We start from the raw sequence: 15,768 nt of genomic DNA, 5'->3' as shown, positions 1-15,768 counted from the left end.
AAACTCAGATTTAGTTTTATATAAAATTGGAAAACAATATTAATGTCAAAAGGAAAAATTAGAAAACCATGTGATGAAGTGACGTTTCCATGCTCGCTACAAATTTCATTTTCAGTTACCTAATTTTTCTCATATAAGCATATATAGCTCTTTGTGATTTTATCCCAAATTGAACACACACAACTAGTTTCAGCTTCATGGATATTGATAGCTTTAAAAACAATTAATTATAATTCGAAATTTCAAAAAAATCATATTACTTTGATTTTATCTTATATTTTTCTTTAATTATTTGGAGTATCCCTTACACTTCCCATTAATACTATTTTGCTTATAAAAAAAATATTAGTTTGATTTTGTCAAAACTTACCCTAATTCAAAATAAGTATCAATTAACACATGGCTTACCTTCCAACTCCATAGATTCTAATATTCAAGATATGCCTTCCATGATGATATATATTTATTTTTGCCTTTAGTTGTTTTGAATATGTATTGCAGGTCAGCCATTATATCAGGATGCATATCTATATTTCTGCTACATCTTTTTAACCTCTTCCTGATGGATGAAATATTACACTTTTAACTCAGGTAATAGTTGAATTCATGTGTAGGTGATTAATTATTTTAAGTAAAAATGTGTTAGCCCTTGATCTAGAGGAGAGGATTAAATAGCCTTATCGCCTACTTCAAATGATGATTTTAAACAACGTTATGGTTCTAGTATTACTAATATAAGTGATCGTCCACTTGATGACGAGGACGATGAGGATGATGCTTTGCTTGAAGATAGATTTTGCATTGCATATAATCTAAACTGAGAATTTGGGTTGGTTTATGCTTGATCCTTTTGAAAGTTTTTGTTCACTTTTTTAGTTGTTTGCTTTATAGTATTTGGATGTCGCTGCACAGGCCAAGTCTTAAAGGTGCATATGCAATATTGTTTGATCCATCATGAAGAAATGAGTAAACTGTCAAAATTGAAGGATATTGGAAGCAACTTTCTTCACTAGTTAAGGAAGAGGATTTGACACACTCTGCATATTGGAAGCAACATCATGCACTAGTTGAGGAAGGACATTTTACACTAGTTTGACAGCAAATGCAAAAATCATAAGACTAGCAAAGAATTAGATGGTTAGGATTATAGAGTAATAGGAAATTTGTAAATTAGTTATAAGACACGATGAATTTTACTTCTATTGTACTGTCATTTTTTATCAGTGTAAATTATCAGTGTAAAATTTCCTGCATTTTTATTTTGTTATCGGTGTAACATTTCCAGCACTGTTAGTTTGTAACATTTTTGTGTGTCATTGCCACTAGACTACATGTAACTTGTTTAAAATGTTCAAATAGACCCCTTATGTAAGGTACAAATAAGTGTACCACTAGGCTATGTTCATTTTGATTGGTTTCTTTTCTTTCTGCAGCTACTTATTAATAAAAATGAGTGTACCACTAGGCTATACATAAAACCTTTAATGTATTTTCATTAATTCTAAAAATTTCAAACTTTAGAGGAGATTCCTTATACCCTGTATACAAAATCTTTAATGATCTAAATATTCCTAAAATCAATTTGTAAGTTATTTAATAATAAACATACATGTATAACTATTTAATTTTATACTAAATCATAATTTATATCTTATTAAAAAATATATTGACCGTGATTGAATGAATTCTAACTTATAAAACTAATCATTTTTTTTGGTAAGTAAAACAAAAAAGCAAATCAAATTAGTTACGGGTTTTTTACTTTGCCTCTTTTTAAAAAAAATACTTTCCTTAATATTAAATATTTTAAACTTTTAATGTTTTAAAAAGTATTATTTTGGAATTTTATCTTTTTATTGTAATTTTTTATATTAAAATTTTGAAAGACGTGTATAAGGAGCCAATTAAAACGTGTGAATGATATTTATATATTTTTTATTGTTTATTTTAATTTTATAACAATAAGAAGACAATCGTATTACAAAATACATTTCTGTCCAAACTCAATGTTCTCATTTTGTTTTCCATTCAATCGTTATGGAATAATTTGGAATATACATTATCTTTGTAAGATATACTCCAATTTGCTTATTCTTCATATACATACATGCTAATTAATAATAGCATTCACTCTATTGATTTTGCACTTCCTCCATAGCTCAGCTATATTTTTATATTACATCTATAATCATGATTTCGGTCAACCCCCAACAAAATCACATGAATCCATCCTCCATCCAACCTGCATTATTCTACTGCAACACTAAAACAAGTATTAGTTGTATACTTCATCACCCTAGTGTATTTATTATTTTGCTCGTTTGAATTTATTTAAGAGAAACATTAATAAAGGAAGACATCTCAATAGTAACAAGAATAATAATAAATCGATATTTTTTGTTTCAATTATTAATATTACTATTAGTATTATTATTATTAATATTACTATTATTATTATTACTACGTAGTATTATTATTATTATTATTATTATTATTATTATTATTATTATTACTAATATTATTATTATTATTATTATTATTATTATTATTATTATTATTACTACTATTATTTTTAGTATTACTATTAATATTATTAATATTACTATTAGTATTATTATTACTACCAGTATTATTAGTATTATTATTACTACTAGTATTAATAACTAGCTGAAGAAAGAAAAGAAAGCAACCAAAATGAACATAGCCTACTGGTACACTCGTTTTTTTCATAATTAAAGTGTACACATGCACAGTCTAACGCCCGTTTCTATCAAATTGACGAAAAGGACTAACGTGCCACCTTTTTAATAGATAAGGGATCTATTTGAACTTTTTAAAAATTAAGGGACCAAAATGGACCCCGGGGTAAATTTAAGGGACGAAAAAGGATATTTTGCCATATTTTTTAAAGCAAAAAAATAATAAATTTTAATTTTAAAAAATCTTTAGATTTTTTTTTAATAATATTGATTATCCAGATGTATTAAAATAAATATTTATATATTTTTAGATAAATAAAATAGAATAGTAAAAAAATCATATAATATGATATATCATAAAAAGAAAATATCGTTGCACTCTAATTTAATTTGTTTATTTTAGTTATTTGATATAATTTAACTAAATTTCAATTTAAAATTAATTGTATAAATTAGTATAAAAATTTTTACCAATAAAAATCTAAAATTAAAGTTGGTAATAACTCTTTTTATTTATGAAAGATACAATTTATCATTTTATTAAATTTATTTTATATTGAAAGACTAAATTAACTTTACAACAATTTTTTTAAGATTTAAGATAAGAGTTTGTCTTACCTTTTGCTTACTAGGAAGACATTTTAAACAAATAAATCTTATCAAATAAATATTAAAATATTGTGTAATTAATTATTCTCTTTTCTATCCTCTTGATTAGAAAGCACAATAGGGCTAATGTGATGAGCGTTATCCAACAACAATAATTTTCCTTTTCTTAAAACATTATCGACCAATCATTATTTTTTATTGATCTCAAACTATGAAATATTTAATTAAACCAATATTTTAATATTTAAAAATTGAAGGAATAATATAGCAAAAAATAAAAGAAGTGAAAAAGACTTTGCCTATCTAAAACTAAATTTTTAATTCTAGCCTACAAATAAATATAATAATAAAAAATAGATAAAATAATTGAGATATAAAACAAAATAGCTGTAGAAAGTTTTTGTAAAAGAAACGCTGACAAAAAAATAATACAAATTGCTAAATGTGAGAAAAATATTTATATAATGTAAATTTACACACACATTTTCTATAATATGAAGCATCTCATGATTTATACATCTACAATATAAGAAAGTTTACTGATATGGAAAATACATTTCTGCCCCTCTGCTTCTTAAATCTGCCACGTGGACATGTTCCTTGTATTTCTTTGCTTTTCTAATTTCTATATTCTACTTCTGCCTTTCTAAAACATTTCTACCTTTCTAAAACATATCAACACACGTGAACTCAACAAATCCAACAACTACCTTTTTCCAAATATTTGAACTATCTTTCTTGGAAACAGAGATATGGCTATTCTCCTAATCAGACTCTAAAGTCTTTTCATTTCCTTTCACTCATTACCTTTCCATATCTCTTTTCTAACCCTTTTCCATCTTCTACTTTCTTCGGTCTTCAACCTTCCTTTCCTCCTCCCTTTTCGTTATTCATTTGTCTCCCACCTTCCGAATCTCTTATCTAACCCTTTGCTGTCTTCAACCTCTGTGTGTTATCTTCAACATCTGCTCCTAAATGGCTCGTCCGATGGAGAAGATTATTGACATCAACGACACAAAGGAGCTGTGGAAAGTGGCGGTCAGAGTGGCCCATAAATGGAAGGTAGTCTCCAACAACAATGAGCACTTTGAGATGATCTTTGAAGACAAAGAGGTAAATGAACAAATCTGTTAACTTCAATCTTTGCGTTTTTTAACCTAAATCATCGTAGGGTTTTTTAACTTCTGGTTTGTTTATCGTCGTCTTCAACTTTTGATTGTTTGTATTGTAGATGTGTTTTTAAGATTATGTTTTGTGTTTACAGTTAGCTAACATCTACCATGTTTTTTGTGTTTTTTTATAGTTTTTAACTTTTTCTGAACTTTTTGCCCATGTGTTTCATGCTTTTGGTGTTTTACATGTTTTGCCTTATATGTTTCAACACGTTTAGTACATGTTTTTCGTGATTTCTTATATTGTAGATATGCTGTCATTCTTATTTATTGCTTTTGAGTTAGTGTTATGCGATTTAACCTTTTTTATATTCTCAGGGGTGTGATATTCACGTGGTTGTTCCAACTGCATGCATGGCCGCATACAATGAGAAGTTTGAGGTGGGCCATACGTATACCGTGTCAAATTTTGCAGTGCAGCCAAATAACTTAGTTTTCGAACCATGCTCCCACAAGTTCTTGGTGAAATTTACGGGAGGAACTGCTGTTGGTGATGTTGACAAACATGAGATACCCCCAAAACCGCGCACTTTCACCAGTTTCTCTGACATCATAACCGACAACTTTCAGAAGAACGTGCTCATTGATAACACTACATTGCTATATTCTTTTCTTTTCGCATTATATAGTAGCTCAATTTCTTATGTGCTTCATTTTCAACAATTACTTAGACGTTATTGGTATGCTCGAGAGTATTGGGTATCAACAAACGCAAAGTGGGGGGAAAAAACTTCAGGTTAATTTTATGTTCAAAGATTCAAGGTAAGTGGTTCGAGCATGCTTCGTTTATCCGTTTTGCGTCTATTTCATGTATAATAACAGCCCCATTGTACTGTCTGCAGCAACAACACCATAAATTGCACCCTTTGGGAGGACTATGCCAACGAGTTTTTTAAGTTTAACGAGAACAAGACTGCGACATGTGACCCGACCGTTATTTTGATTCAGTATGCAAAAGTTAAGGAAGCTGGTACGCTATTGTATTTTTTAATGTTTATTTCTTACGTCCGATGGTGTCGTCATTTGTTTGCATTGTTCTTTTTTTTACTTAGGCCAATACCCACTCTCTGTTACCAACACATTCCATGTTACCAAGCTCCTTATCAATGCAGATTTTCCTTGTGTCAAGGACTTCCTCAACAGGTGGCTTCCATGATATTTATAGTCTCAATGTCTTTTAAATTCATCTTATATTGTAGATATTGATTATGAATTAAAATCATGCAGTTTCCCAAAGGAATCACTGCGTATTGTTTCCACACAACAAACCTCTCAGTCTCAACAATACTCTCGCACTTCGACAAATGACAATGTTGGTCATAGTCGTGTACAGAAGTTGCTGCACGGGGCTGTTTCTGTACCACTAGTCTAGATGAAAAAATACCGCGACGTACAAGTTCTGAAATGTGAAGCTGTTTGAGTATATATATGCTTTCTTCTAATTCATATTCATTTTCTCATGCAGATTACTTTCTGTGCTACATATGCAAAAACGAGAAAACTAATTGCGTCTTCCTACTGATGGTACTACCAGTGCTGCCATGAATGCACTAAATCTGTTCGCGGTGACAAACCTCCCTACAAATGTGATAATGGACATTCTACTGAGGCGGAAATCTATAAGTACGGTTCGTTGGGACCTTTTTCTTTGAGTCACATAACCTATTTGCTAATTGTTATGATTATGGTTTTTCAACATTCGTTTCTAATACAATAAACCAATAATAGGTATAAGATTGAAGTTGAAGGTTTCCATGGGCAAACTTCTTGCAAATTTATTTTCTGGGATCGAGAATGTACCGAAATCTTACAGTTGTCAGCTGCTCAGATGCGGGAAACAATGATAAAGGTTTTTAACTTCGTACAACAATTATGTATACGGTTTTTAACTTTTGTCGCTGATCGTTGCTAACGTTGTATATTTGTTGAATAGGCTGGTATCACAGATCCATTGGAATTCCCGTTAGCTCTCAATGCCATGTTGGACCTGGATCTTGCTTTAAGGGTTAAATGGCAGCCTAGCTGGGACAGCGCCTCAGTTGTCATGTTCATAAAAGATAGCGAGTTCGTTAAACAATTTAAGGCGCCTTGGACGGACACTCAGGTATCACCAAACTCAACTTGCATTTGTCCTTATTCTTTACATCATCTACATGTATACTATAACTGATTCTCTTTATACACTATAGGTCGTGAGTTCTGAACCATTCGGTACACCCCTCCCACTGCAGGTATATATAAATGCTCAGATATTGCAAATTTAGTTGTTTGATAATGGATTTGAGACACAACTCCTATCTCCTGTTTATATTCTGCAGATTAAAGAGAGCGTAGATGAGGCTAAAACTGATGCTGCCGATGATTGTGACGTTGTTACGGTAATCATTTTCCATCTTATACGCATGAACTGTATGCAAAAAGTAATGAACACCACATACACATAAAGCCTTTTTTATGTTATGTTTACAGCACCTAGAGATAACATCCAAGCATAACCCGGAGCCTCTAACACCCACCGCAAAAAGGCAGACTCATGATGGCTCCAGAGAATCAACATCTGTACGTGATGGTGAACTATCTTCGACCAAATTGAAGAAGATCATCAAGTTGGAGAAAAACAAATAGTCGTTTTACGTGTCCGTGAACTATCTTCGACCAAATTGAACAAGAACACCGTGTTGTAGAACAAGAGATAGTCGTAGTCCTAATTTATAATGACTTAGTTTTCGCGTCTACTATTTTGATACAATCCAAGTCGAGCGTTTCTGCTCTCACTTTTCTGTTCTGCAAAATATTATGTTATTGTTGGATATCTAATTTTATTTCAATGCTGACTTTAGTTTTTCATTTATGTTGTAATATTAATTCCTTAATACTATATTCTTATTATAATTCCTTCTCAGAAAAAATGGTGTGTTCACTTTAACTGTTTGTTTAAACTTTGTAGATTTCTGTAAGAGATTAGCAAAGTACATATCAAATAACACTATTTAAAATGAGACTGTTTTTATTGATAGCATAGTACAACCATCTTATTTATATTATTATCTTATATTAATAGTCTTAATCACCCTAAAATGAGACTGTTTATAATGTTAACCAACAAAGTACATCTCAAATATTCCTAAATCTTATCTAATAGTTTTAATTAAATAAATATATGCACCTATAAGTTGAACAAGTGACTCAACGATGATCATTACAACTGATAAGTTGAAAGTACTGCTTTTTTTCTAAAATTAGTTGATTATTATGTTCCAAGAATTGGCAGAAACTTAAAGAAATAAAACTATCAGGTGCATCCACATTAGTTTGTATTTTTAGATTGACAAATATAATATATAATAATATATACTCTTAAAGAGATTCATGGTGTCATCTTTTAAATTAAATTAAATAAATATAGTGTCCAGCACCTTTTCAACTCTGTCATGTTAAAGATCACATGCTTTTTGTAGTATCATTCCTACAAACTATATTGCAGCCATCCTATGGATAAGACCGAATGTCAGATCTCATGCTTTCCTGCTTTCCAATGACTCTTCACACCAAAACATAACCCAAGATCAGTCATTGTTGCGTGAGGAAATGTGGTAATGCTACTAACTATAATTAATACTAATATTTTAATCTTCCTCAACCAAGTTCAACCATTTTTTCAAATGTATATTTTAAAAATCTAGCTTTTTGCGGGAAACTACAAATTTTCAAATTACCCTCTCATTTTTTAGTACCCTTTCACAGCACCAGGCCAGAAATAATTCTGTTTTCGCAAGAGCAAGACCAGCATTACCTAAATCGTCACTTACTTCCTCCTTCCACATGCGTTGGACTGCCTTTGTTTTATAACCCTGTGATCGAGTCTTAGATACAAAAGTATTGAAATAACTTTTCTTCATTAATGGAGTCCAGCTCTACTTCAACAACAACTGCAACTGCAAAAAATGCTATAAGGAGAAGAAAACTTATTTTAGCTCAGCGTCGACGCACGCGTAAAAATTGGATAGGAAAAGTCCCAACTGCCATGCTACAACCAGCTCCAGTTCCCATGGATAAACAAACACATGCACAGAACCGTAATGGCTCAATGGGGACAAACCATTGTTCAACTGGAAATGCTTATTGTACTATATTTGAAACAGGGCAATCTTCAAGTTCTGCTTCAATTGCTAGGAAGAGGAGGAGGATCATTTTGGATAACAGGAACAATGTATCTAATCACCCAAACAAAGAAAATTCACCCTTAATCAAACAACCTGTTTTAGCCACCACCCATACACCAAATTCACATAATCGTACCCCTCTATCGGACAGCCTATCTAACTAGTGCTTCACTACCCCGTCCAATACACTTATACATCGACAATCACACCAAAAAAGGAGGAGAACACTCCCCACTGCTGCCAATAACCTACTGAAAACTTTTAACCAAACCATTCCACCGCCATGTAACACTGGCCATGCTTCTACTTCCAATGCAGGCAGCAAAACACTCAATAGAACAACGCATATTGACACCACTGCCAATTACACGTTTGATACGGACTCTAACTCCGAAGATGATGTGAACCTGGGGGATTCTTCTTCTAATGATGATGAAAGCATTGAAAATGACGATGTTGTCGACTCCCTTTTAGAACGTATGTTTTCTTTCTTATTATTTGTCTATATTTTAAAACTAATAAGTATGTTTTTTGATATTGTTGTAACTGCCGGTACAGAATACTCTGACATAGGAGATAGAGTTTGGGATTGCCCATTTTGTCATGCATCCATGTGGTATCAGGAACGCAGAGACAAATCACGGCATACGACTGTTCCTAAGTTTCACCAGTGTTGTCGGAGTGGAAAAGCTGTATTGCCGTTACTTTTAAATCCCCCCACTGCTGCAGCTACTATTACATGATAAAAATGGTGCAGAGAGTAAGAACTACCAAAGCAACCTTCGCACTTATAACGCCATGTTTTCGTTTACTTCTCCTGGGATGAAATTCGACGACACCGTTGCACATGGAGGAGGACCACCTACTTTACAACTGCACGGTCAAACATCTCATCATATAGGGACGTTGATGCCGGATGTTGGACATCATCCCCAATATGCTCAACTATATATATATGACACCGACAATGAAGTAGATAACAGGATGAAATTCTTCAGGTAATTGTATTTATTACGATAAATACAGGACTACATTGTAATAACAATGACAATTTTTTTGCAGGGACAATGATGTTCTCAGCAGGGATATTGTTCTTAAGTTAAAGGATATGTTGGATGAATGCAATCCTCATGCAAGGGCATTTCGAATGGCAAGAGATCTTTTGAGAGGAAATGAGTTCTTAGACTTGAAGATACGACTAATCAGTGATAGGGCTGAAGATGGCCGTGTATACAATACACCAACTGTGTCAGTAGTGGCTGCTCTAATTGTTGGGGATATCGATCCCACAACACAGAGAGACATCATCGTCCATGCACGCGATGGCCATTTGCAAAAAATTACTGAATTTCATCCTGCTTATTTGGCCTACCAATACCCGCTCATTTTTGTTTATGGGGAGGATGGATATAGGAAAAATATACTGCACAGGTATGAACATGAAGCTGAGGTTACCAGGAAAAATCGCCAATCAATCAAAGATTGGCTGTGTTTTCGTTTGCAAGAGCGCAAAGCTGAGGCAATGACATTGCTTCACTCAAGACGGCTTTTTCAACAGTTATTGGTCGATGGGTTTGCAATGATGGAATCAAAACGTCTCAATTGGTTGAGGACTAACCAGTCCAAGTTACAAGTTGGAAAATATAATCAGTTGAATGAGAAAACTCACGGGGCTCAAGCGAACACAGCACCAAAGCGAGGAAAAAGGGTAGTTTTGCCATCTACTTTTATTGGGAGCAAGCGTTACATGGACCAGCTATATTTTGATGGTATGGCCATTTCAAGTAAGTTGGGCTTCCCAGATTTGTTTGTTACGTTTACTTACAATCCTGCTTGGCCTGACATAGAACGTGCATTATCTGGCACTAATTTAAAGCCACATGATAGACCTGATCTCATAACCAAAGTATTCAAAATCAAATTTGACGATCTCATGACTGATATAACCAAACGGCACGTGCTCGGGAAGGTTATTGCATGTAATGATTCTTTCCAACTTCTCTTTATTGTAGATATTCATACTCTTTGGTTATTGACAATGCAAACTAATTTAACATGTGTTGTTTCGTTACAGTTATGTACACTATTGAATTTCAAAAACGAGGATTGCCGCATGCTCATATATTAGTCTTCTTACACCCTCAGAGCAAATATCCAACACCATCTGATATAGATAAAATCATTTGTGTTGAAATTCCAGACCCCAATTTACATCCAACACTGTATAAATTGGTCTCCGCACACATGATGCATGGTCCGTGCGGTCCATCGCGGATGAATTCACGCTGCATGAAAAATAGAAAATGCTCGAAATTCTTCCCCAAGCCTTTCCAATAAGATACTGTTGTTGATGCAGATGGCTATCCCCTCTATAGGAGGCGATCAAATACCCATGTTGTCCAAAAAAATGGTGTATCTTTGGATAATCGACATGTTGTACCTTACAATACAAGATTCCTGCTGAAATACCATGCACATATTAACATGGAGTGGTGTAACCAAAGTACATCAATCAAATATCTATTCAAATATATTCACAAGGGGTTTGATAGAATCGGAGCAACAATTTCAACTTCTGGCAACGGCTCAGGAAACGACACAGAGCCTGTTGATGAGATCAAACAGTATCTGGATTGTAGATATGTGTCCCCGAGTGAGGCGTGTTGGAGAATTTATTCCTACCACATTCATGGCAGGAAACCGGCGGTCGAACGTATGTATTATCATTTAGTAGGTGAGCAGGCTGTTTACTACCCCGATCATGCAAGAATGGAAAATATATTGGAAAAAGCAAGTGTAACGGAGTCTATGTTCACTGCTTGGTTTGTTGCTAATGGGAAATACGAGGAAGCACGGTCGCTTACATATGGTCAGTTTGTGTCTAAATTTGTTTATGACAAAAAGACCAGAACATGGAAACCGCGGAAAAAGGGGTTCACCATTGGTCGTTTGATCTGGGTTCCACCAACCACTGGAGAGTTGTTTTACTTGCGACTGATGTTGACCGTAGTGAAGGGACCACTAACTTACGAAGAATGTCGCAAAGTTGGTGACACACAGTTTGATACTTTTAGGGATGCATGCTTTGCAATGGGATTCCTAGAAGATGACCGAGAATACATTGGGGCAATACGGGAGGCAAGTGAATGGGGTTCTGGCCATTTCCTCCGCAAACTTTTTGTAGTGATGCTTTTATCCCCGGCTGTTAATAGGCCTGCTCATGTTTGGAACGAGACGTGGGATCTACTATCTGAGGGTCTGTTGCATCAGCAAAGACAGTTGGCTCACAATAAAGGTTTGAAGCAATTATGAATTAAAATAAGCTTTAAAAAATTAATTGTTGGATCCATATCTAATAGACAGTGAATTGTTATCATTTTTTCCACTCATGCGTTTTACCATTGAAATGTCAAATTATTGTCTAACACAAGTTTATTCATAAGAATCATGTACTTGCAATATGCTGTTTACTCTGCATATAAACAACTAAAAAACTGTAACTGGACTTTTAATTATATGTATACCTTAAAAATATATGACAATAATGTTTTGTACAATCATTTGGAACAAATTTGGTGCTCACTAAAGATCAGTTAAAGAATTTGACATTGACGGAAATCGAGAAACTTCTGCAGGCAAATCGAAGAAGCCTCAGCGACTTTAAACCAATTCCATATCCTGATGGATACGTTCTACAAAAATTAGGGAACAGGCTGGTTTATGATGAACGGAGTTATGATGTGCCTACAATGAGAACCCAATTCACGCCGCTTTTCAACGCTCTGACAGGTTCGTACAGAATAGCCTGATATCACTTCTATCTCATGTAAATCAGTCCCTTACATAAATTTTGCTCCCATTCATTGTAGATGAGCAAAGGACAATATTTGATAAAATTATGGCGTCTGTTCACGCGCAAAAGGGTGGTGTCTTTTTCCTACATGGTTATGGTGGAACCGGTAAGACTTACATGTGGTGAACACTTGCAAGTGCATTGAGGTCCAAATATGATATTTGTCTAACCGTTGCAACAAGTGGAATAGCTTCTTTGTTGTTGCCCGGTGGTAGAACTGCCCATTCTAAATTCAAGGTACCTGTGCCAACAATGGACAATTCAACATGCACTATTGAATATAATGATGACGTTGCAGACCTTCTAAGGTAGACAAAGCTTATTATATGGGATGAAGCACCGATGGCACACAAACATGCTTTTGAAGCACTGGATCGAACTTTGAAGGACGTCATGTCTACATACAGTAATTCAAAGGAGATCTTTGGCGGTAAGGTAGTTGTTTTTGGTGGTGATTTTAGACAGATTTTGCCCGTTGTACCTAGAGGGAGTCGTTCGGATATCGTACATTCTACCATAAATGCTTCTTACATTTGGCGGAATGTTGAAGTGTTAACTTTAACACATAACATGCGACTTCAATCCGGCCCAGATGAAGCTGGAAAAAAAGAAATTGCCGACTTCTCAAAATGGCTGTTGCAAATTGGTGAAGGCAAACTTTCCGAGCCAAATGATGGATTTGCCGATATTCAACTGCCACAAGAACTTTTGATCACGGATTACACAGACCCAATAGTTGCCATCGTTAATTGTACTTATCCTGATTTTATCGAAAACTACCAATCTAACGACTACCTAAAAAGTAAGGCGATACTTGCTTCTACATTGGAAGTTGTCGATCAAATCAACAATCACGTCCTTGATCTGATGCCAGGTAGTCATCGTATTCCTATCCCTTCTAAATCTATTTTTCAATTATTACAGTGACTAACATCCAGCTTCATATCATCTTTAGGGGAAACCAAGGATTACTACAGCTCAAATACCGTCGATAGGTCAGAAATTCATGACACCAATGTAGTCGATACACTCACACCGGAGTTTCTCAGTTCCTTAACTACTTCAGGTTTGCCTAACCATCTCATTAGGTTGAAGGTAGGAACACATGTTATGCTTATGCGTAACATAGACCAGTCGGAGGGTTTGTGTAACGGAACTAGGGTAATGATAACTAAGATGGCAAACCATGTCATAGAGGCTAAAATAATGGCGGGTAAGTGTTGTGGAAACTTGGTCTACATCCCTCGAATGGATATGTCTCCCTCTCAATCCCCTTGGTCCTTCAAACTCAAACGACGTCAATTTCCAATAATTGTCTCATATGCAATGACGATCAATAAATCTAAAGGACAGTCTCTGGATAAAGTAGGACTTTTTTGCCACGAGACGTCTTCACTCATGGCCAAATATATGTTGCACTGTCAAGGGTCACAACCAAGCAAGGAATAAAAATTCTGGTATATGACAAAAACGACAGGTTGAAGTCAAGTACTGCGAATGTGGTCTATAAGGAGGTTTTCAACAATATATAGATGGGATATGTATAAGGTAATTCAAAGCTTACTTTAACTTTGGTTTTATATTGTTGCTTATATCAATTTGCAGCCTAACTGGGGAGAATGGTTTTATACATTAGATCACTGGAAGGCAAAATATCACATCGATTGGAATGAGGTTTCAGCATCCGTGAGCTACACCATGATTCTACTGGATGATGACCTGAATTTTCACTTTTATGAATGTTATATTCCACCTTAATATTTTATAGTTCTATGGTTGTGTATATTCTAAGGGAATAACACTTCTGAGCTACTGTTAATGCATTGTTCAATATGTTGTAGTTATAAATATATATTAAATAGAAAGTCAATCTTGCTTATCCAACTACCAGTACCATAATGACTTGTGATAAATAGAAAGCTTAAATATATAACATCATAAGTTAAATATCCATTCAACGAAGATCAAAGGTAGCATAACATGTTCATTATTTACTAAACTCATGCAATTTTATACACATAACATGTTTTGTCCAAGGAAGTAACATCTAACCTAAATCGAATCCTATCTCCGCATTTGAAGTTGTTAGACCTGCAGAATTCGTCCCATCCGTATCCTAATTTTGTGCGGCGAGGATCTTCAATTTTTAAGGGAGACATTAATTTATTCTTCCCGTTGTCACCGCAGAGCACAACGTCTTCATATCCATTGTCTTTGAGGACAGTTGCAAATTCCTCCGGCAATTTCTACAGGAAAATCATAAATAAGTTATTGGTTCTACATTGCTTGACATTTCAATTTTAAATAGATGGGCTATTATATACTCAACTAATTTTGGCAGATCAACACTGAAAGGAAGTAGATCTACATCGAAAAAATGGATCTCTTTGTAGAACACGTTTCTGCTATGAAAACGCGGTAAGTCCCGATGTCTATCCACCTCACTAATTGATAAAATGGAATAGTTGTTGTTACCATAATATCCAACCGTCAATACTACATCCGAAGGAAGACTGTAATACGATTCCATACAAGGCCATCCACTTAAAATAAGCGGATGCATTTCAATTTGGTTATAGATCAGATCATGGTGTACCCCATGGTTATTCATTATGATCCAATTTTTGCCAATTTGATTTCCATAGCTTCTCACAAATCCCTGTTGAATCTCTGGGTAGGACTGCAATTGTCAAATTTAGAAAGTTTTCGATGAAATTAAAGACTTGCATCTCCTTTGTTAATGTAAATAATACATATGCATATATTAAACAAATTTATAAACTATTTAATTATATCAAAACACAAACCAAACATGTGTCGAGATCTTTGCAATTAGAGAATAATCTATCATTTCTGAATGCTTCAGAATGCCACATAGATCCATTTTTAATGCTGTGGAGAGTCAAAAGGAAATTTTTAAATGATGCAGATGGAGAGGTGATGAACAATGTGCACAAGAGCTTTCGGTTTGTTTGTGTGCATACATTAGGGATGCCTATTTATTATGTGTGATTAACTGCAACATCACATGGTACTTTCACCCTTTACCATGAAGTAAGCATGCTTTCTCCAATGTGGTATTGTCCTTATCCTTCTAATCGACAGGAATCTATTCTGCAGGTTCACATGTGCACAGTGTCTAATACTTCCAAGAAGGAAAGGAATATATTCCTCACAACCACATGCAAACAGTTTTGGTACAACACAACAGTGCGTGGCTTACAAACAACACATGTGAACACAATTCATACTTATCTTCTTAAAAGAAAAAG

General features: G+C 34.3%; 4 protein-coding genes and 1 pseudogene across 4 annotated transcripts; 4 read left to right on the top strand and 1 right to left on the bottom strand.

Annotated features, from left to right (window-relative positions):
• Nucleotides 1-4,283: 4,283 nt before the first annotated feature.
• LOC131631625 (uncharacterized) lies at nt 4,284-7,445 on the top strand. The gene is made up of 12 exons (XM_058902408.1): nt 4,284-4,421; nt 4,799-5,160; nt 5,323-5,450; nt 5,533-5,623; nt 5,708-5,837; nt 6,015-6,103; nt 6,209-6,329; nt 6,414-6,584; nt 6,670-6,711; nt 6,799-6,858; nt 6,950-7,039; nt 7,428-7,445. Exons 1-12 carry the CDS (start codon nt 4,284-4,286, stop codon nt 7,443-7,445), a joined length of 1,440 nt encoding a protein of 479 aa, XP_058758391.1.
• A 1,996-nt stretch (nt 7,446-9,441) lies between these two features.
• On the top strand, nt 9,442-10,771 carry LOC131631624 (uncharacterized). Its single transcript, XM_058902407.1, has 2 exons — nt 9,442-9,641; nt 9,706-10,771. The coding sequence occupies exons 1-2, from the start codon at nt 9,442-9,444 to the stop codon at nt 10,769-10,771; spliced, it is 1,266 nt and encodes a 421-aa protein (XP_058758390.1).
• Nucleotides 10,772-10,932: 161 nt separating this feature from the next.
• LOC131631623 (uncharacterized) lies at nt 10,933-12,808 on the top strand (annotated as a pseudogene).
• A 30-nt stretch (nt 12,809-12,838) lies between these two features.
• LOC131631622 (uncharacterized) lies at nt 12,839-14,106 on the top strand. Its single transcript, XM_058902405.1, has 3 exons — nt 12,839-13,370; nt 13,452-13,709; nt 14,102-14,106. Exons 1-3 carry the CDS (start codon nt 12,839-12,841, stop codon nt 14,104-14,106), a joined length of 795 nt encoding a protein of 264 aa, XP_058758388.1.
• A 380-nt stretch (nt 14,107-14,486) lies between these two features.
• On the bottom strand, nt 14,487-15,162 carry LOC131631641 (uncharacterized). Its single transcript, XM_058902415.1, has 2 exons — nt 14,826-15,162; nt 14,487-14,742 (listed from the first exon to the last, which is right to left on the bottom strand). The coding sequence occupies exons 1-2, from the start codon at nt 15,105-15,107 to the stop codon at nt 14,497-14,499; spliced, it is 528 nt and encodes a 175-aa protein (XP_058758398.1). The 5' UTR covers nt 15,108-15,162; the 3' UTR covers nt 14,487-14,496.
• Between the last annotated feature and the right edge of the window lie 606 nt (nt 15,163-15,768).

This window comes from Vicia villosa, unplaced genomic scaffold (assembly GCF_029867415.1).
Source record: "Vicia villosa cultivar HV-30 ecotype Madison, WI unplaced genomic scaffold, Vvil1.0 ctg.000852F_1_1, whole genome shotgun sequence".
In the NCBI taxonomy this organism is placed as follows: domain Eukaryota; kingdom Viridiplantae; phylum Streptophyta; class Magnoliopsida; order Fabales; family Fabaceae; genus Vicia; species Vicia villosa.
The sequence above is the reverse complement of the archived record's forward strand: the minus strand, read 5'-3'. Positions and strand labels throughout refer to the sequence as shown.

What these genes read in the sequence shown, in the direction of transcription:
- LOC131631625 (XM_058902408.1), top strand. Translation starts at nt 4,284, where the DNA reads ATGGCTCGTCCGATGGAGAAGATTATTGACATCAACGACACAAAGGAG. An exon ending in CGCCTTGGACGGACACTCAG is followed by an intron (nt 6,585 to 6,669) that starts GTATCACCAAAC and finishes TATACACTATAG; the next exon opens with GTCGTGAGTTCTGAACCATT. An exon ending in ATGATTGTGACGTTGTTACG is followed by an intron (nt 6,859 to 6,949) that starts GTAATCATTTTC and finishes TTATGTTTACAG; the next exon opens with CACCTAGAGATAACATCCAA.
- LOC131631624 (XM_058902407.1), top strand. Translation starts at nt 9,442, where the DNA reads ATGTTTTCGTTTACTTCTCCTGGGATGAAATTCGACGACACCGTTGCA. An exon ending in AACAGGATGAAATTCTTCAG is followed by an intron (nt 9,642 to 9,705) that starts GTAATTGTATTT and finishes ATTTTTTTGCAG; the next exon opens with GGACAATGATGTTCTCAGCA.
- LOC131631622 (XM_058902405.1), top strand. Translation starts at nt 12,839, where the DNA reads ATGGCACACAAACATGCTTTTGAAGCACTGGATCGAACTTTGAAGGAC. An exon ending in CGTCCTTGATCTGATGCCAG is followed by an intron (nt 13,371 to 13,451) that starts GTAGTCATCGTA and finishes TATCATCTTTAG; the next exon opens with GGGAAACCAAGGATTACTAC.
- LOC131631641 (XM_058902415.1), bottom strand. Translation starts at nt 15,107, where the DNA reads ATGAATAACCATGGGGTACACCATGATCTGATCTATAACCAAATTGAA. An exon ending in GTGTTGATCTGCCAAAATTA is followed by an intron (nt 14,743 to 14,825) that starts GTTGAGTATATA and finishes ATTTTCCTGTAG; the next exon opens with AAATTGCCGGAGGAATTTGC.